We start from the raw sequence: 20,492 nt of genomic DNA, 5'->3' as shown, positions 1-20,492 counted from the left end.
GAAGAATAATCATGGCATATTGTATGGGGTCCCTGCACAGCCGAAAATCGGTCTGATGGAGGAAGGAAACTGAATGCAAACTGCTGTCGCATGTTGTAAACCCAGCTACCTGCATGACATCTCTCACTGGATGTCTCTTAGGCCTCATGAAATCAGCGTGCCCCAAACCAAAGTTGTGACTCTACCATCTCCCCCTAATGAGGCCAGAATTCTGGGCATCATTCAGTATTTCTCCATCTCCCTAATCATCCCTCACTCCAGTCTCTTAGCCAAACTCTTCAAGTTCCACTTGCTAGATAGTGTCTTGCATCTGCATGCTTCTCATCTGTGCCACCCTCCGGTCCAAGCCACTGCCATTTCTTGCATCATCAACTGCTCTTCCTCCTTCAACACCCACCCCTCGCCCTACTGCAGCCAAATAGAACTTATTGAAAATTAAACCACTCTCTAGCGAGAAAAAAAGAATCTTTCAGTGGCTTAACATTGCATTTGGAATGAAATCCAGCCCTGGTTTTATGGCCTCAAATGCCCTGAGTGATCAGGCATTTGCATCCCCGTGTTCTGCTTCCACCCCAAGCACACTTCACTACGGTTGCGACACTAACCACCTGAGCTGGCATCAGATCCCACAGGTCGAACCTCAACCTTCCACCTGACTGCCTCCACTTCAGGTACCAGCTGCGAGTAGGGTCTCCAGGCCCCTTGTACCTCTGACCGATTGGCTACAAATTCCCACAATTCGAGAATCCACTAGAACAATTCAGAACTCAAGAAAGTATTGTACTTACTATTAGAGTTTTAATTATAAAGGATATCTGGACCAACCAAATGGGAGAGACACCAAGGGCGAGGTCTGAGGATTCTTCAGGCAGAGCTTCTATGCCCTCTCCCAGTAGAATCAAGGTGTGCTACCTGCCCTGCATATCAGTGCCTTGGTCAGCCAAAAAGCTCCTTCAAGCCTGTGTCCAGAGTTTGTACTGGAGTTTCATTGCACGGGTGTGGTTGATTAAATCCCTGGCCCCAGGACTGAACTCAGCCTCCAGGTCCCCTCCTCTCACAAAGTGCCAACCCTCTAGTCACGTGGTGGATCTTTTTGGTGACCAGCCTGATCCTGAAGCTATCTGGGGGCCCACCACAGTTACACCACTAGCATAATAAAGAAACTCTTTATCACTCGGAAAATTCCAAGGGTTTTTGAGGCTCTCTGCCAGGAACCACCAGGGATGAAGACCAGATACATTCTCTCTTATTTTTTATTTTTTTAATATATATTTTTAAAGATTTTATTTATTTATTTGACAGAGAGACTCAGTGAGAGAGGGAACACAAGCAGAGGGAGTGGCAGGCAGAGGGAGAAACAGGCTCCCCACCGAGCAAAGAGCTTGATGTGGGGCTCCATCCCAGGACCCTGGGATCATGACATGAGTCGAAGGCAGATGTTTAACCGACTGAGCCACCCACGTATTCCCAGATACATTCTTTATTACACCAAAATACTTCTCAGACTTCACTCTTGCCCTACCTCCGCACACCCCACACACTGGTCTCCTAGTTCCTGGACGGCGCCCAGTCCTTTCCTCTGCTCCAGATGGCTCCCTTCCCCCATCCTCCCTCCTGACTGTCCTCCCCCACCCCCAGCTCTTCCCAGACTTCAGATTACCTGATTAGAAAGTCTTTGCTCACTATCCCCTTGTTATCCCCCATGTATATTTGCTTCATAGCACTAATCTCAATCTGAAATGATTTTATTTATGTTGACTCCACTAACTTTGTCTTCTCCATACAATATATACTCCTTGAGGACCGAGCCTTGGTTGTCCTGTTCCTTATCTCCTGGCACATACCAACGGTCAGTAAATATTGGTCAAATTAAAGAATAAACAAAGTGGGAAAGATAAGGATGATCAGACCACTTGAAGCTCTTTGTCAAGAAGAGGAAATGTTTAGACTTGATGAGAAAAGTAGAAGGGAGAGGCTATTGGATAATAAGCAAGAAGATAGGTATTTGGGGAGTATGATTATGGGGGAGGATGGTCACAGTGTACCAAATGTATTGCACAAGGGCAAAGGACTAGAGGCAGGAGGAGTCAGGTGGACCGCTGAAAGACTGAGCAAGAGTGGTGGGGTAGAAATGGAGTGGAAGGGGAAAATCTGAGATTTTTAAATAGAAATGCCCTTGACATTTTTCTTTTTAGTTTTAACTCTTTATTTTGAAATAATTTTGAGGGGCGCCTGGCTGGCTCAGTCATTAAACATCTGCCTTTGGCTCAGGTCATGATCCCAGGGTCCTGGGATCGAGCCCCACATCGGGCTCCCTGCTTGGCAGGAAGCCCGCTTCTCCTCTCCCACTCCCCCTGCTTGTGTTCCCTCTCTGGCTGTGTCTCTCTCTGTCAAATAAATAAAATCTTTTTAAAAGTGAAATAATATTGAACTTACAAAACACTTACAAAAATACCATGAGGAATCCTGTATACCCTTCACCCAGATTCACTAATTGTTGACATATGACCTCATTTGCTTTATTATTCTTTCTCTTTCCATATGTGTGTATGCATTCCTCTGGGTTATTTTTTCTGAGTCATTTGAGAGTAAGTTAAAAACATCATGCCTTTTCATCCTTAAATACTTCACTACGTAGTTCCTAATAGCAAAGACTTTTTGTAACAACATAGAACGTGGACCAAAATCAGGGGATTTAATGTTGATAAAATGCTATATCCAGGATCCTAGCCCAAGAACCAATTCAGGATCCTGCCTTACAATGAGTTGTGATGCCTCTTTGGTCTCCTTCCATCTGGAATAGTTCCTCGGTCTTCCCTTGATTTTATGACTTTGACATTTTTGAAATCCACAGACCAGTTATTTTGTAGAATGCCCCCCATTTTGCTTTGCTCATGTTTTCTCCTACCTATATTCTGTGCATTTTTGTCGGGAATGCTACATTAATGATCTTGTGTCCTGAGCATCAAATAAGAGGCATGTGACATCACTTTGTCATTATGCCATTATAGGTGGTATGAACTTTGATCACTTAGTTAAGGTGGTGTTTACCCAGGTTTTCCCATAAGATGACCACTTTTCCTTTTGTAATTAATAAATAATTTATGCTGAGATACTATAATAAGCCTATGTAAATATTTTTCTTTCATCAATCTTTTACCCAGTAGTTTCAGCATACAGGGGCGATTCTTGCTGGAATCAGTTATTGCCATGGCACCTGCAAAACAGTGATTTTCTCACTCCATCATTTCTTCTACCTATTTATTTATTTATTATTTATTTATTTATTTATTATGGACTCATGGACTCTTACTTATTATATCGTTTTTAATCCATTACTGTTATTCATCTTAATGCCCCAAATTATTATCAAATTATCCCAGTGTGTTCAGTGGGAGGCACTACAGATGGGCTCTCATGTCCTTTTTGACACATCCCTATCATTTTTTGAGCCATTCTTTACTTTCTGGCACAACAAAATATACCACATTCTTCTCGTACTTTTCCTGCCTTAGTCCTGACATCTGCCATTTCATCAGAGTCCTGACTCCTTTTAAAGGGGAGTAATATTTAAAAAGCAAGATCTGACAGCAAGGTGTGCCCTTTGCTGCTGGCCTGTTACTGTTTTCTAGGCCTTTCTTCCCTGAAATTTTGACTCACTGAGTGAAGGAGATACAGCTCAGGAGACTAGAACATCACTGACCGAAAATAACTCCAAAAGCCAAATTGAAAAGATTCACAGGAGGCCAACTTGCCTACCAAGAAGACTACCCAAGCCATTTTTAAAATATGTGTTAAAAATGTATTCCTCATTGTACGAGATCTAAACAATAAAGTAATAAATGAAAATAAATGCCCCTTTCCTTCTTTGCAATCTTTAAGTTTTATCAGCAAACACTTTTCAAATCACTGAAGTTGGCTTTTAACACTTGCCCAATTTATAACACCTCCCCAGGTCGAGTGCCACAGGAAGGCTAGGCAGCAGGTGGGAACTTGCTTTCTGGAAGCTACAGTTTGCCAGGTGCTATAGACTTCTGCCAGGCCCTTCTTGGGACTTTCTGGGCTCTTCTCACAGATTGTGTTATCTGGAGGGATATCAGTGCTGACCCAGTATCAACAATGGGGAAAGCACTGAATGTTCTTCACTGTTTGAAAAATACAGTGTTGACGTCTGGGCTGGAGGAGATTAAATTCAGACCCCAGAGACTGAGATAAAGTCTATTTCAAATGAGCTTTAGGGTCCCTAAAGAGTGGAGGCAGCAATGGCTTCTCTTCTTTGACTCCCTTGATAGAATGACTCTTTCCAAACAAGATGCCGTTCATTCACAAGACACACACACACACACACACACACACACACACACACACACACACACACATTCTACTCTAAAACCTGCCTGTTGTAGCTGTCATGTAGGTCCCAGTTTGTTTTTCACCACTGACTGGAAACAAAGATGTATTATGAACACCACTGGCTATGTTTGGAGGCCACCTGGTAAATTTCCGTTTTGGAACGTTAAGCAGCTGAACTAGGGGACAGTATGACCACAGTGGTGTCTGGTCAGAAGCGCACATCTGTTTGCATGCAGCCAGGCTGGGGGAAAGCCCATCAGTGATTCTGGCCTCAGATCTGTTGAGTAGGACAAGCTAGATGCCCTTTACATTTAGCTTTCATCTTGCTAACCAGTGGAAATGATGTGGGCCTCAGAAGACATGTTCCCCTTTTGCCATCTTAGAGGATGGGATTCAAGAATTTATTTTGAACATAAAAGGAAGTTGGGGAGAAGTAGTTCTGATGAAGCGGGTTGCTTCATAATCTGCTTCAGTGGAGCTTTTGAGATTGATTACCTTTGCTCAAGTCCAAGATAATACTCAGAGGCTGTGCTTATGGAGAAAAATCACCGCACGATCAATTTCAATTTCCACAGTCTCAGCAGGGACTCTGTTTAGAGACGTTATCTGTGATGGAGAGTGAAGTATTAAAGGTACAAGACACAGGGCGCATTTTGGCAAGGGCATGGTGACACTGTGGTGTGACTGGTTGATGTGTGCTAATAAGAACAAAGAGAAGAAGAGCGATGGAAAGATGTGGAACTGACCGGAGTACTAGACGAATCTTCCTCTTTCGTGGAGTTTCTCCTGACATGGGGCGGATGGCAGAAGCTGGGTGGTTTTGATTCAGGAGGATAGAAATGTTTTAAAAAGGGGCGCCTGGGTGGCTCAGCCATTAAGTGTCTGCCCTCGGCTCAGGTCATGATCCCAGGGTGCTGGGATTGAGACCCACATTGGGCTCCCTGCTCGGCGGGAAGCCTGCTTCTCCCTCTCCCACTCCCCCTGCTTGTGTTCCTGCTCTTGCTAACTATCTCTCTGTCAAATAAATAAATAAATAAAATTTTTTAAAAAAGAAATGTTTTTAAAAATCTGTTTACCCCATATGAAAAAAGACAAACTTGTTTATTATAAAAATTTAGAAAATGCAGGCAAACTAAAAGAAAAATTTTAAAAATCACCCACCATCTCACATCCTAGAGAGAACCAATCTAAACAGGTTGGCTTACATCCTTTATTTTTCCTATGCTTACGCACACATTTTTATTAAAATTATACTTAGTATTTTTGAAAACTACTTTTCACTCGACTGCACTTTCCCTTTCATCTTTCCATGTCTATATTACAATATCCTTTTGTTAATTCGTTTTTAATTCGGAACCAACAGATGCTTTTGTTAAAAACTTCAGAGTATAGGGTAAAATGTAAAAGTAGTTCTCCTCATCTCCTACCTCCCACCCCTGAGGTAACCCTAAGACTTTTTTCTTAATATTCTCTCTAGAAACTTTTTCTGTGACACACACAGACACACACATACACACACAAGCGCGCGCATACGCGCGTAGTGTTCAGTTAATATATCACAAAGTACTCAATGAAATCCTGTTATGTGGAAATTCAGGGTTTTTCCAGTTTTCACTGAAGTGAGCATCTATGTGGTTAAATCTCTGCACACAACCATGATGATTTCCTTAAAATAAATTCTAGAAAACAGATCACTACACTGAAAGCACAATTTTAATGTTTTTGATATGTGTGGCCCATTGCCATTCACATGGTTTGTGACAATTTCACACTCTCACTAGTAAGGAACACTGAATTTTTTAAATTTTTTATTATTTTTAACACTGAAGTTTTAAAAACTTTTAATAACACAATATAGAAGAGTGGACAAGCCATGAGCTAGACCTGCACTGTTCAATATGGTAGCCACTAATCACACATGGCTACTGAGTACTTGAGATGTGGCTAGTCTGAATTGAGGTCTGCTAGAAGTGTGAAAGACACACACAATTTCAAAGAATTGGTACCAAAAATAACATACAATATCTCATTAATAATTGTATGCTAATAATATATTGAAATGATATTTTGGATATATTAAGTAAAATATATTATTAAAATTAATTTTACTTTTTTCTTCTCACTTCTTTTAATGTGGCTACCAGGAAAGTGTGCTTGCATTATATTTCTCTTGGACAGCACAGAGTAGAACATGGTCTGGCTCCTCAGATAATCCTACCATATGAGCTACATACACCTGATTTGGTCTCTTCCTCTGTCTGTTCCTCTCCTGTGCCACACCCCCAAGCCCCCTGTGCCTCAGTTATACCCCGGGCTCTTAGAACTAACTAACATAGTACTTTTCACCACTCCAGTTCTTTGCCAGAGGGGCGCCTGGGTGGCTCAGTCAGTTAAGCGTCTGCCTTTGGTTCAGGTCATAATCCTGGGGTCCTAGGTTTGAGCCCCATGTCGGGCTCCCTGCTCAGCAGGGAGTCTGCTTCTACCTCTCCCTCTGCTCCCGCTGCTCCTGCTCTCTTGCTTGCTCTATCTCTATCTCAAATCAATAAATAAAATCTTTAAAAAAAATCTTTTCCAAGAATGATCAATAAACTCAATAAAAGTGAGTGTCCACTTTTGAAGGAAATGGGGTTGCATGTTATGATTGTGATCTCCCAGAACTGTTAGGTATAAACTCTGAGTCGCAAATGGAATCATTTGTCAACAGATTTGTGAGAGCATTTAAGTATTTGGGCTTCAGAAATTGCTGCGGAGTTTAGTATCATGCCCCTTCCAAACTGTGCACACAGGGCACAGAGCAGACAGAATACGCATATTTAAGAGTCAGTTCACTGATGGAAGTTCGCCATCTCTCTGTGCCTCAGTTTTTTCTTTCCCATGAAGCGAGGATGATGGAGTGGTGCGCACAATCAGTTCCAGACAAGAGGAGTCAGCACTTTGTAAACACTGGGGGGAAAAGAGATTAGCAGGAGATTGCTGGGGCTGTTTCCTCTTACTCCCCACCTCCTGAGGTTTGCTTAGCCACCTCGCCCTTCTCATCAGCCCTCCACTCATCCTTTCACACATATTGGCTGTACCCAACACACCCTAAGTACACACAGCTTTTCATCAAAGACAAATGCCGTTCACAGGTTGGCTCCCACTCACGGTCACTCCAGGATAGATGCAAAATGCAGATAAATCGGAAGAAAAAGGCCCTTGGGTGAGCATGTGAATCTTGCTCTCTTCTGCCCTGCTGTTGGCTTATATCTCGTTTTTGAGTCACGTTTTCACTGGACTCGGCTTTAGCATTAAAAACAAAAAAACAGAAAAATAACAGAAGATTTTTAAAAATATATCTTAAAGTATTGGGGGCTCGATTACATGCTCGACCATTTGAAAAGTTGCCCAAACCCTTGCTTCATCCTGCTGTCGCAGTCTGAGTAGCTTCTGTTGGGAAGGTATCCAGGTAAGAGAGATTAAAGCAAACAAACATCTCTGTTCCATCCTGTCTTCATCATCATTCTTTTGTTGTGGTTGCATTAAGCTGAATTGTGTGAGAACAATGTTGCCAGTCCCTGGGAACCCTCTACTTAGAGTTTTTATAAAACTGCATTGTGATAAAGAACCAATATAACCTTTTAACAAGGAAAATGAGAGTTCTCTATAAAAGACTCTCCGCCTCTAAATTTGGAGAAGGAGGGAAATACCTTGTTGGAAAGAGAGTGAACTAAGAACTGAAGGAGGGCCGTCTGTTTTCCATTACTTTGTGACCCACCCAACGAACTGGAGTAAAAGTCTGCTGAGCCTTAATTTTGCCCTCTGTGAACTGGGGACAGAGTATCCCCTTTCTTCCTGTGTTCATGTGGGCATTGCAATACACGAGTGCAAAAGGAATAAATTATTCTTTGGGCTGCAGTGGTCTTGACCACTTTCTAACTCCAGATTCTGTGATTATAAATAATAAATACTTTTGCTCTTTCCAACCACCATGTTTAAATACTCTGGTAAAACCTAAAGACCCTCTTATCTCAGTAAGCCAGGCTATCATTTTTGCCTCGCACAGACTACTAAGAACCTCTTTTCTTTTTTTATATTCAAAGCTGAGCATATAACTCTTCAGGTCTGTCTACCTCCCCTCTGTCTGTTCTATTCCCCATGGGTGAAGCAAACTGAGCAGTTTTCAGTGGTGCTGTTAATAAACAGCATTGGATAAAGAGTTGAGTAGCTCTTCCAGCAGCAATTGGATGAGCCCAAGAAACCAAAAACTCAGTGAACCCCCTTTGGATTAAAGAAACTGTTAGAATTTTGAGAATAAAACTTCTCATCAGCAGGATGAAGCCAGTATCTGTGAACTGGCAGATTGCTAGTGAAAACATGAATAAGGCCTGAGAAGTGTAGTATAAAACATTATGACCTTTTTTTTTTTAAAAAAGGGCTTATGCACTATATAAATTTATTTCTATTTTCAGACTACTTTTCCTATCAAAAACACTACTTCCCAGTGTAGTTTGCCTACTCGAAGTTTTGAAAGCATTACCAAAGAAAAACAAAACTGAGTCTAAACTAAAAGTCTAGCGCTCTCACTGGCCCTTGACTATAGATAAGGTTTCATTAATACTATCAGCCTAAATGCCATTGGTTCTTGACCTTGATAGCTCACCCAGGACCTCCGGTCATTTGATACCCCCCCTTTGTCTCCCATCATGAGAGGATCAATAGGATGTGTCCACCCTGTGTACCTGAGCCCCACCCTGGCTGTGGGTTTGGTAGAATCTGCTAGACAATGCTTCTCCTTCCTCGGGCACCAGAGTCTCTCTTGAGATTTCAGTAAGCACGGCCTGTCCCTGAGGCATTTCTGCTTCTATGGCCAGGCCAAGTCCCTCAGATTCCTCAGGGAGCCAAAGTGACCTCCCTCCTTGTAACACACTATTAGAGCAGTCCTCAAACAGTATTATTTGTGTCTTGGTATTTGCAGAGATTTGATGAATAACTCTTTGGGTTTTTACTTAACGGGCTTCCTGTTCTCTGTAAGTTGCATATGAAGGCCATTGAAGAATGAGAGGCCAGAGAGAGTCAGGCCAAGCACCAACCTTCTTTCATACTCAAGGTTGCCCCTCTCCTCTGAAAACCAAGACGTCATCTTGAGACTGGATCCCCCTTTTCTTGACATGAATCATCTCCCAGGAGACTTCCGTAGCCTCCACCAGAACTTTCAGGTTCCCCCTCTCGTTCACTCAACAAGCCCGAACCTCCTGCAAGGGGCACATCCCAAACACAAGCTCAGATCCCTACTAAGGAAGGATTTCCTCTTGTTTTCAAGGAGACCATCCCAGACCAACGCAGGGATTGAACTTGAGGTGAAGACATTGTGGGTTGATTTGGGAGCAAAGTGGAGGTCAGTGGTGAGGATGGTGGGGGATGTGTCCAGGGGGAGGCTGAGAAGCTTTCAAGAAGCTTTCAAGAAGGCGCCAGGGTGCTTTGTCTCTTCACTCAGGGTCTGTGTTCTCTCTGCAGAATGACATCTTCGAGTGGGCCAGGGACCACCGAGTCCACCACAAGTACTCAGAGACTGATGCTGATCCTCACAATGCCCGCCGGGGCTTCTTCTTCTCCCACATTGGCTGGCTGTTTGTTCGCAAACATCGTGATGTCATCGAGAAGGGGAGCAAGCTTGACTTCACTGACCTGCTGGCTGATCCTGTGGTCCGATTCCAGAGAAGGTAAGTGAATAGACACCATAGAGTTGTCCCTCGGGGGACACGACCAAGAGACAGAGCACAGTGGGGTGCAATAATACCCCCAAGTAGTTCTCCTCATAACACTTACCCTTCTTGTTAGGATTTACCTCTGTTTATTCATTTCCTTGTGCTCATTAAGTCCTCCCTGTTTACACATTTGTTTTTAATTTTAATTTTAAATCGAAATGGATTTCCTTTAAGCCCAATGTCATTTCCCTCAGACCAATCCGCACGACTGACTTTATGGAATCTGTTTCTGGTAGTCCCCCATTCCCGCATCTGTGTTTCCCTGGGGTGGCAGGGAGGGCCGGGTGGACTTGCTTTATTTTAGCGAAACTTGACTCCAACAGCATTGGACTCTCTCCAAGTAGCCTGCTTTCTTCTCCTGGAATTCTCCTGTAGTGACGGCTCCCCTCCCCTGACTCCTGAAATGTTACACCAGCAGGTTTCTGTGCAGAGAAAATGGGACCATGTAACAGAGAGCCTCAAAGTGCTGGTGTGCACTAATGGTGTCAGCTGAGCATGTTCAGCCGGTCAGCATTTGCAGGGTGTATCTACTTTCAAAAGGCACATGGAGAAAATTGCCTGTAATTGTGCTGGCAAACAGAGACTGGCTATCTTTCACCTTTTAACCAGAAAGCTGGCACAGACTGTATCCATGTTGGTCTGGCTCTGCAAAGTGGGCCACTATGAGAGCATTTATAAATGGGCTTTTTGCCCCCAAAGTAACGGATTTATGTGCAAAGAGAGAGACAATTTATGGATTGCACTCTGGTTAGAGCCTTGAGATAATACGGTGAAAAAGTGGTTACCAGAGACCATCTCCACTGACAAGCAGGAGTCATTTGAGGACTTACCCGAATAGAAACTCCTGAAAATAGAAGTGGAGGCCGCACCTTTGTCTGACACAAATGATTCTTGCATGAAAGGAAGTATGGCTTCTAATTGTGCTCGCGCTCCCCTTGGCCTCTCTCCTTACATTGGAGTGGGCAGCAACGCATGGTGACAAAATGGCGGATGTGGAGACAGACTGCCTAGGATCAACCTCTGTGGCTCCTCCACGTGCTAGCAAAAGATCTGACTGCTCTTGACCACTGTCTCCTGCAGTTCTTATGAGGACATAATGACGCAAATGTATGGGAAACGCCTGGCACACAGTTAAGAGCTTAGATCAGTGATTATTATTATTACACAGGCCAGAGGATTCAGTGGGTTTCCATCCCCTGCTTCTGTTGTTTTCTCCCAAGGGTCTTTGAGTGTCTCAACACAGCTATTTCAGGTGGACACGCCGGTAGTTTTATAGCAGAAAATAACACGATGTTTTCAATTAACAATAAAATGATTTGTTCATTTTGATTTTTTGCCATGAGCATAAAATATTAAGTCATTAAAAGAAAATCTGCAAAATTCAGAAAAGTAGGAAGAACATAATTCAGTCCTAACACATAAACACAGTCACTATTAATAATCTGTAATATATCTTTCCATGTTTTATCCATATATTTGATATATTTTGCATGATGACAGTCATACTGCATATGTAATTTTATGTCTTGTCTTTTAACTTCCGATTATCTTGGAGGCACCATTGTTGAAGGGCTGTGTGAGTTCACTAGTTAGTGTCACAGTTTATTTAACCATCACTCTGCAACTGAATATGTATGTCATTTCCAATTCTGTCATATAAATGATGTTGCTATATAATTAGTAATGCTTTGGGACAATCAGGCCTTAGATTAATTTGAAGAGCTCAGATGAGAAGGCAAAAGATCTTCTATTTTATTAATGAGAACTGAGCTGAGTATAATAGTCTGGGTTTCTCTCATCACAAAAATGGAAGACTTTTTTTTTCCATCTTTTTCCTTAAAAAAAAAAATGTGGTAATCTGATTCTTTAGGTGTGTACTCATGGTACACATGTCCAAAGACTATTTCTAAATACGGGCAGAAGAACAAAGACTCTTTTAACACGTTCCCTGAATAGTTATCTGAGAACATCTTTCATCACCAGCCCAGTGACCTAAAGGGGTTGTAGCTATCATAAACCATCCATTCACATCATCATTTCATATATGTCATTGAGCTCCTGCTAAGAATTGGTGCTGAAGATACAACCTTAAAGACTGATGTCTGTACCCCCTCAATTTGCAGACCAGCAGGGAACCCACAGATAAATTTACAAACAATTATACCCTAGTGAGAGTAGTGCTATAATAGGGTACTATAGGGCACCCTGGGGACACAGTGCAGGCTGGTGAGGGTGAGGGAAGGCCTATGCAAGGAACTAGCTTCCAAGCCAAGACCTGAAAGATGATAAGATGAAGATGGGGGAAAGGATATTTAATATATCTGTCAATACATAGAACTACATAGAACCATTGAACTTTAGAGTAGGGAGGGACCTTATAAATCATTTAGCTCATGCCTTCCATTTTTCCTATGGGAAAATGAATAAACAAAATGTAGATAGAAAGTTGGAGATAGAAGCACTGTCTTGGGTCTTTTGGGGCTGCTATAACAAAAATACTGTAGACTAGGTAGCATAGACAACAAACATTTATTTCTCACAGTTTTGGAGGCTGGGAAGTCCAAGATCAAGGTGTCACAGATTTGGTGTCTGGTCAGAGCTCTCTTCCTGGTTCATAAACAGTCATCTTCTTGCTGTTCCTACACAGCAAAGGGGAAGGAGCTTCTCTGGGGTCTCCTTTGTAAGGGCACTAATCCTGTTTGTGAGGCCTCCACCCTCATGCCCTAATCACCTCCCAAAGGCCCCACCTCCTAATACCATTGCATTGGGGATTAGGTTTCAACATATGAATTTGGGGGGGACACAAACATTTACCCTGTGGTGACCACCTACATCTCAAATTCTTTGCTCAATGTTCTTTTGATTATACCTTGCTGTTTGAAAGGGGTTACAGCGGTTCTCTGAAGTGTGGGTGAGTACTCATGTTCTTTGGTAATTATCCAGCCTGGAGAACACAGAGAACCATAATCCAAAATAAGGCTTAAAATCACTGCAGGGATCACTAAAGGAGAGAGCTTCCAGAATACAAAGACATAGTGCAACAGTTTGGATATTTTCATGTCCATGAAACCAACTTTATTGGTCCTGCCAGTCAGGCCATGTGGAGGCCACAGATTCCTTAAAGATTGAGTCCTTGCATTTGGGGTGTGAGTTGGGCTAGGGGTGGACCCTGTCATTGGCAGCACTGCCACATGAGGTCTCAGTCCTTGCTACCCTCAGCTGAGTGGGAGACTCCCTGAGTAACAGAGGCCCAGTCCTGGGTCACTTCAGTGGCATACCTTATAGAGTTCTTCCCCTAGTCAGAATCTCCACCTGCTCCTATGTGGTTCTCTGAGGGCACCAGGCCCTGTTCCAGTTTCGGTGCCCTGGGTTTGCAGCCGATTCACTAATGTTAGTGCTGATCCAGCATGAATATTGCAGTTGGTTGATAAATTTGTTCTTAGCCATCCTCATGACAACTTACCAAAGAAAAACTTGCCAGGGGTGCCTGGGTGGCTCAGTCGGTTAAGGGTCTGACTCTTGATCTCAGCTCAGGTCTTGATCTCAGGGCCATGAATTCGAGCCCCATGCTGGGCTCCATGCTGGGTGTGGAGTCTACTTTAAAAAAAAAAAAAAAAAAAAAAAAGGCTTGCCAGAGATCCAGGCTTGATCAAATTTCCATTATACAGTATAATAAAAGAGAGAAGATAGTGGCATTAAAGATAACAGGAAAACAACACAATTCAAGGTATAGTTCTAGACTTTTCCTCTTAAAGATAATTTTACCAAGACTGTTACAACAAATAGTTAACTGGACAACTTCAAGTTTTGCTCTCCTGTCAAGTTGTGAATGACAAAAAGGCAGGCGGTGGAGGTGAGAGGGAGAGAAGCTAATGGTATCACAGTTAGACTTTGGTGACTGAGCCCTGCCCTAGGTCCTATCCTACAAGGGCTGTACTTTTCCCCATGGGGTAAGGAGACCACAGGGCAAAGGCACATACCACCTGGAATCTTCTCTCACTTCACTTCTCCCATGCCTCAGGGTCAGAGGAACCTGGAATTCCCTGCCCAAATGGCTCTGAGCCTACTTCCAGAGCCTACACCAGCCTCTCCAGGGCTCTGTCCTCCTGGTGGGAGGGGTGTGTACCCTAGTCCTGAAGAGTGGCCAACATGCATTGTTAGCCTGAGGATGAGCTTAGAAGCATGAGCTTGGCTGTCCACATAGAGAGGGCAGAGCTCGGGGTGGAAAGAGAAATGGGTAGACCACAGGCTAGAGCCTCCGCCTCTGCTCTTGGTCTGAGCCCTGTGAATGTTGGGGTGAGCCTAGAAGGGGGCCACTCATAAAGTTGGCAGTGGGGCTGTCATTTAGGAGTTGTGTTTGGCCCGAGCAGAATAGTTTATTTCCCTTACATATAAAAGAACTGTGAAGGCCCAGGTTATGACAGCATCACAAGGTCAGTCAAGAACCGGATTCTTTTATCTTCTGCTCCATCAACCTTAGCATATGACTTTCATTTTTCATTTTAAGGTCCAAGGTAATCACTAGAGCTCCAACCAAACGGAAGGTGGGGGTGAGGGTGGGGGGTAACACTGCTCACTTGAGTCAGTTACCTATAAAGAGCTTTCCCAGGAGACACATAGAGCCTATCCACACACCTCACATTAACCATGTCTGCATTCAAGGGAAACTGGGAAATGTAGTCTCTTGGTTGATGCATTACACCCTTGCATAAAATCCTGGTTTTTTTCCTATGGAAGAAAGTGTGAATTGATATGGGGTAAGCAATTAGCAGTGTCTCCCATAGTTAATTAATTACTTAAGCAAAATGACTGGCCATCACAAGTTACTCAGTCTGATGTTTTCTCATTATAAAGCAAGTGAGTGGCCTTTCTGCCACCATTTTGTGAGCAGAAATTGGAATCTCACATCATTTTTCCGAGATGGCAGAATGAGGATAAAATCCAGAGGCTGTTCCTCCTAATGCTTTGCTTATCCCATTGATTCCCCTATTAGATAAGAAATTTCCTTAGAAGAAGCATGCAGACACTGTCATCTGCATTTTCAAAGTAATTGACAAGGGTGCTAGTCTAGTCCAGAGACATGAAAACAAGGTCCTTGCCTCATTGCCATGGTGATGGGATAAGCTAAGAGAAGATGGATGGAATGATCCAGAAGAGTGAAGCACTTCTGTTTTGGTGCCCTGGGAAGGTATGAAAATGTATAAATTTTGCCATTCCAATAAGATTGACACTTGAATGGCTAGGATCTATTTGAGGCCTACTTCACTTCAGTTTCTCCCCTAGTCTGTTATCATTAGTCTTTTTTTTTCCTTCAGTGATGAACATCACTTCTCTCAGTGATACCCTCCTTTTTTGTGACTTTATGTCAATCCTATGTCTAAACCTACATGTATTTCTGTGTTAATGACATCAAATAGCCAGGCCAGAGCAGTCAGACAGGTCTACAATTGACTCATCTTCACTTCTCCATTTTGCCCCCTCATCTTCCATGAGGGGGATCCCCTAGGGAGTGGGATGAGTCATCTGGGAATTTACAACCAACATGACCCCAACTCTGCCGACCAAATCCATTGCTCTTTGATCAGAGTTCCATGTGGGGCTCCCAGGGAGTCTCTATTCTGAATCCATTTTCCTTGGAGACCTACCCTATTGGTTGCTAAGTTGATAGAACAATTCTTGTCTAGGTAATAGTGGCTTTGAGTGGCTGAGTACATTCAAGGCCTTGGTTGGTTAGTTGTATTTTGTGGAAAACTCTACGGAAATAACTTCCAAATGAGAGACTCTGGATGATGAGATATTCAAACATCTAGACTTGTGAGTGAGATCTGGGGACAGACAAGGAGGCAGTGCCACCCGCTGCTGCTTCTACGGAAATAATCCCCAAATGAGAGAACCTGGATGATGAGATATTCAAACATCTAGACTTGTGAATGAGATCTGGGGACAGACAAGGGTGGCAGTGCCACCCTCTGCTACTTCCTTGCTCATCAATTACCCTTGGTTTGACCACTGCCTGTTTCACTCGTGTCTTTGATGGTCCTGCCACAGCAAAACCAAACTGGCCCCAGGGTAAGCATCACTTGTTTATGCTATATGCAGACCCCAGCTCTTTGGTGTACTCTGCCACCTCACACCTTAATAATGCAAGCCATGAGGCATGTGGCATTTCTCAGGGGATTCAGCTTCCTTCCCTTTTCTGCATATATCACTTTTCATCCAACAACTATATTTTGAGCACCACTATATACCAGGAATTGTTCTAGGTGCTGGGGATGGGACAGTCAACAGGAGAATCAGATTCTGGAGGACACTTGCTCTCTCTTTCTAGAGATCCCCCTCTTTGGGTTTGGGAATATGAGAGAGGAAGCCCTACCATGCATCTGCCCTCTGCCTGACTGGGCCTCTCTCTCCACAGACAGACACTTTCTGCTCCCCTTTCCATCTCTCCTGTTACTCAGTCTGTCCCATGAATCTGTTTGGGTTCACTCCTTCTTGTCTATTTGCTTCTTTCTGTTCCCACAGTCTTTGTTTCTTCACCTGCCAAAGGGCTTTGTTCCTTCATTTGTGCCCTTCTCTGCATGGAGACATTTTCCCTCATTAGTCACACTGTGTTCTCCAAGCTAGGATGTTCTTCCTTTTGCACAGTTTTATTAGAGAATAAAAGCCATTTAGCCGATTGCTCAGGCAGACTTTTTCTTCTTTTTGTGGGGGGAGATGAGGATTTTTTTGTCCTCTTGTATTCTCTCCTCATGTCATCATCTTGCTCTGATTTAGTCTTTCCATATGTTCCCTGTGTATGTAAATATTCCCTCTCCTTGAATCTCGTCTTCCATTTCTGAGGGGCAGTCTATCTTTGGTTAACAGCCTGAGTCCTGGAATCTTCTCTCCCATTCTGCCCTCACCTCAAATCTTTGCATCTTATCCTGGTGCTGTAAATGTTTTGAAGATGAAATCATTTTTTCTTTGAATAGTTGTCCCTGCATCCAGCTCTAGTTATCAAAAGTTAAAATTCTGAATCTCTAAGTTCCAAGGATATGATGAAATCAGCTAAAGAAGCATGAACTATGTTTAATTAGATTTCTTTTATTAAATGTCAATGGAAGAGGTAGAACACCCCTTACTCTTCTTAAACCTATGGCTTTCCTAAAGCGACTGATTGCTACAGCCAGAGAGCTGAACTGTACTCTGGGATACAAGAAAGAGATGATTCAATATTGAGGTTGCAGCATCAACACCAACATTTCCCTGTTTTAGTGGTTAAAAATTTGGGCGAGGGAGAAACCAGTGTGGCATATAATTCAACAGCTCATTTTGACTTTTTAAAAATTTCCAAGTCGAAATGTTATTTGTTTGCCTCTGTAAGAGGTACTTTTCCTATGAGAACTTCGTGAGCATTTGCCAATTTGCCCCTCTCCCTCTCTTCCTCCCTCCCATCACCCCACCCCCACCCTGTTCCCGGTGCATAAAAATACATCAACTGCATTAACAGTCCTTTTTCTTTCCCCACACTGACCATTTCATGTCTATGTGAAATTCCCCTGGCAAGATGAGGAGACGGTTTCTCAAATGTCTGGAATCTCAATACTTCACTGACTAGCATGTCAGACATATTAATTAACAGGTGTCAGTGGATTCTGGAACTGCTGCTTGTAAAGTGTTATCGTAGCTTCACTGTTGATGGCAGTGAAGGCTTCTTCATATATCTTCAATACACTTCTGTAGCCAATAATAGCTGCCATTTATTAGCTGCCTATTTTGTACTTACTTCGTGTCTTTTCACACATTATCTCTGATCCTTACAATAACTCTATCATGTAGATGATGGTATCTAGATTCTGGACTTGAATTCTAAATATTCTGGCTCCCTATGGCCTCAATTAACCATCAAAAAAGAATAGCAGATGTTTGCACTAAATTATTCTTTTCTAGTAAAATACTACTTTACTACCACAGCTGAGAAGAAACTCAGCTAAGTTTTAATGTAAAAATTAAGTAATTATATAGAAGTCAAAACAAGATTAAATTTTATGAAAGACATTTTGGTACAAGTAAAAGTTCTCAGTAATACTTAGATACCATCAATTCTTGGCTCTATTTCTTGACCACATAGAGAATCATCTTCTGATATTTTCTTGGCATAAACAGCCCTTCAGTCATGTATGTGGCTTCAGCTCCAAGGCTTCATCCAGTAGAGGGAGCATCAATAACTCTTATAAGAGGCTCATATTTAATACTTATTTATTCTCTTAAAAGTTAGATGTATTACCAATGGCTTATGCCATCAGAAAAGAAAGCCCTTTTTGCCTTTTCATTTTCTCTCTTTTTACCAGAACGGCAAAAAGGTGGAGAAAACTTTTCATAGCAGAAGATTTTTTTTCTAGTTATTATTTCTTCCAACAATTACCTTATAAAATTTTTCTAACCTCACAGCTCTTGGGATCCATACATCATCTTTAAAAAATATTTAAGACAGAACATAAGAATAAAATTCTACTTGGGGCGCCTGGGTGGCTCAGTATTAAGTGTCTGCCTTCGGCTCAGGTCATGATCCCGGGGTCCTGGGATCGAGTCCCGCATCAGGCTCCCTGCTCCACAGGAAGCCTGTTTCCCTCTCTCCCGCTTCCCCTGCTTGTGTTCCCTCTCTCACTATGTCTCTCTCTGTCAAATAAATAAATCTTTAAAAAAAAAAAGAATAAAATTCTACTTTTAGTGCAAAATGTAGTAAAAGTTCACTGCAGAAAATTTAGCAAATGCAAATAAACTTTATAAAGGATGAAATAGTCTATAATCCACTTAGAAAAAAATCAGTTAAAATTTGGTTGTATATTCTTCTAAAGTTTTTTTAATGAATCATGCTCTGCTTTCTTTTTGCAAAACTTTACTCATACCCTACATACTATTTAAGAGTAATTAAAATAACAGGGGTGGCTGGGTGACTCAGTTGGTTAAGCATCCAACTCTTGATTTTGGCTCAAGTCATGATCTCAGAGTCATGGGATTGATCCCTGCATCAGGCTCCACACTCAGCATGGAGTCTGCTTGTCCCTCTCCCTCTGCTCTTCCCACTCATCCCCATTCACACTGTCTCTCAAATAAATAAACAAAATCTTTAAAAAAAAACAAAAGGTAATTAAAATAAGAAGAATCTATTTAATATTTGCCTTTTTTAAAAGAGTTTTTTTTTTAAGATTTTATTTATTTATTTAACACAGAAGGAGAGAGCACATGTGAGAGCACAAGCAGGGGAGTGGCAGGCAGAAGGATAAAAAAGCAGGCTCCCTGCTGAGCAAGGAGCAGGATGTGGGACTCTGATCCCAGAACTCCAGGATCACAACCAGAGCCGAAGGCAGATGCTTAACCGACCAAGCCACCCAGTCGGCCCTAAAATTTGCCTTCTTTATTTCACTTCTAGACTCTTTGTTTTCTATGTGTGTGTGTATCCCAATTTCCATTTGATACCATCCTTCTGCCTGAAGAACTGCCTTTAACAGTTCTTGTAGCACAGGCTTTTTAGCAATAAATTCTCAACTTTTGTTTGTCTGAAGGTCTTTGTGTTATCTTCATTTTTGAAAGGTATTTTTACTGGACATAAAATTCTGGATTGGCAAGTCTTTTTCTTACAGATTTAAAAGATGTCAGTCCCTTGCCTTATGTTTTGCATAGTCTCTGAGAAGTCTGCTGTGATTCTTATTATTATTCCTCTGCATGTAATGTTTCTTTTTTCTCACTGTCTTCAAGATTTCTTCTTTATCTTTGCTTTTCAGCAGTTTGACTCTGGATGTGTTTAGGGATTTTTGTTTTGTTTTGTTTTTGTTTGTTGGTTTTGTGAGGAAGCAGTTATCCTGCTCGAGATTCTTTGTGCTTCTTCGAACCAAGACTGTTGTCTTTCATTAATTTTGGGAAATTTTTGGTCATTATTTTTGGCCTTGTTTTCTCTCTCTTTTCTTTTTCAGGAACTCTAATTACACCTATGTTATACCATTTGATTATTTTTCCACAGCTCTTGGAGGTGCTGTTCTATTTAATTCATCCCTTTTTAACTTATATTTCCGTTTGAATAATTTCATTAACATGCATTCAAGTTCATTAATTCTTTCCTTATGTTTTGTCTGCCAATGAATTCATCAAAGGAATTCTGTATCTCCGATACTGTTTTTTAAGTAGAGCATTTGCATTTGACACTTTTATACCTTCTATCTATCTGATATCTCCCATCTGTTCATGCATATTGCCCACCTTTTTCATTAGATCTCTTTAACATGTTAGTTATAGTAAACTCCCAATAGTTGCAACAGCTGAATCATCTTTGAGTCTGGTTCTATTAATTGCTTTATCTCTTGACAATGGTATTTTTTGTTTTTGTCTTTTTTTTTTTTTACATTTTTATGTGCTTTG

General features: G+C 42.0%; 1 protein-coding gene across 1 annotated transcript in view; it reads left to right on the top strand.

Annotated features, from left to right (window-relative positions):
• Window positions 1–20,492, top strand: part of SCD5 (stearoyl-CoA desaturase 5) — a 154,273-nt gene that overhangs the window by 106,085 nt on the left and 27,696 nt on the right. Inside the window, exon 3 of the mRNA XM_027599982.2 lies at window positions 9,847–10,052. Coding sequence (XP_027455783.1) covers window positions 9,847–10,052 — 206 coding nt within the window. The remainder of the gene's footprint in view (window positions 1–9,846; window positions 10,053–20,492) is intronic.

The sequence above is a fragment of the Zalophus californianus genome, chromosome 2, assembly GCF_009762305.2.
Source record: "Zalophus californianus isolate mZalCal1 chromosome 2, mZalCal1.pri.v2, whole genome shotgun sequence".
Taxonomy (NCBI): domain Eukaryota; kingdom Metazoa; phylum Chordata; class Mammalia; order Carnivora; family Otariidae; genus Zalophus; species Zalophus californianus.
This window is presented reverse-complemented; position numbering and strand designations above follow the sequence as displayed.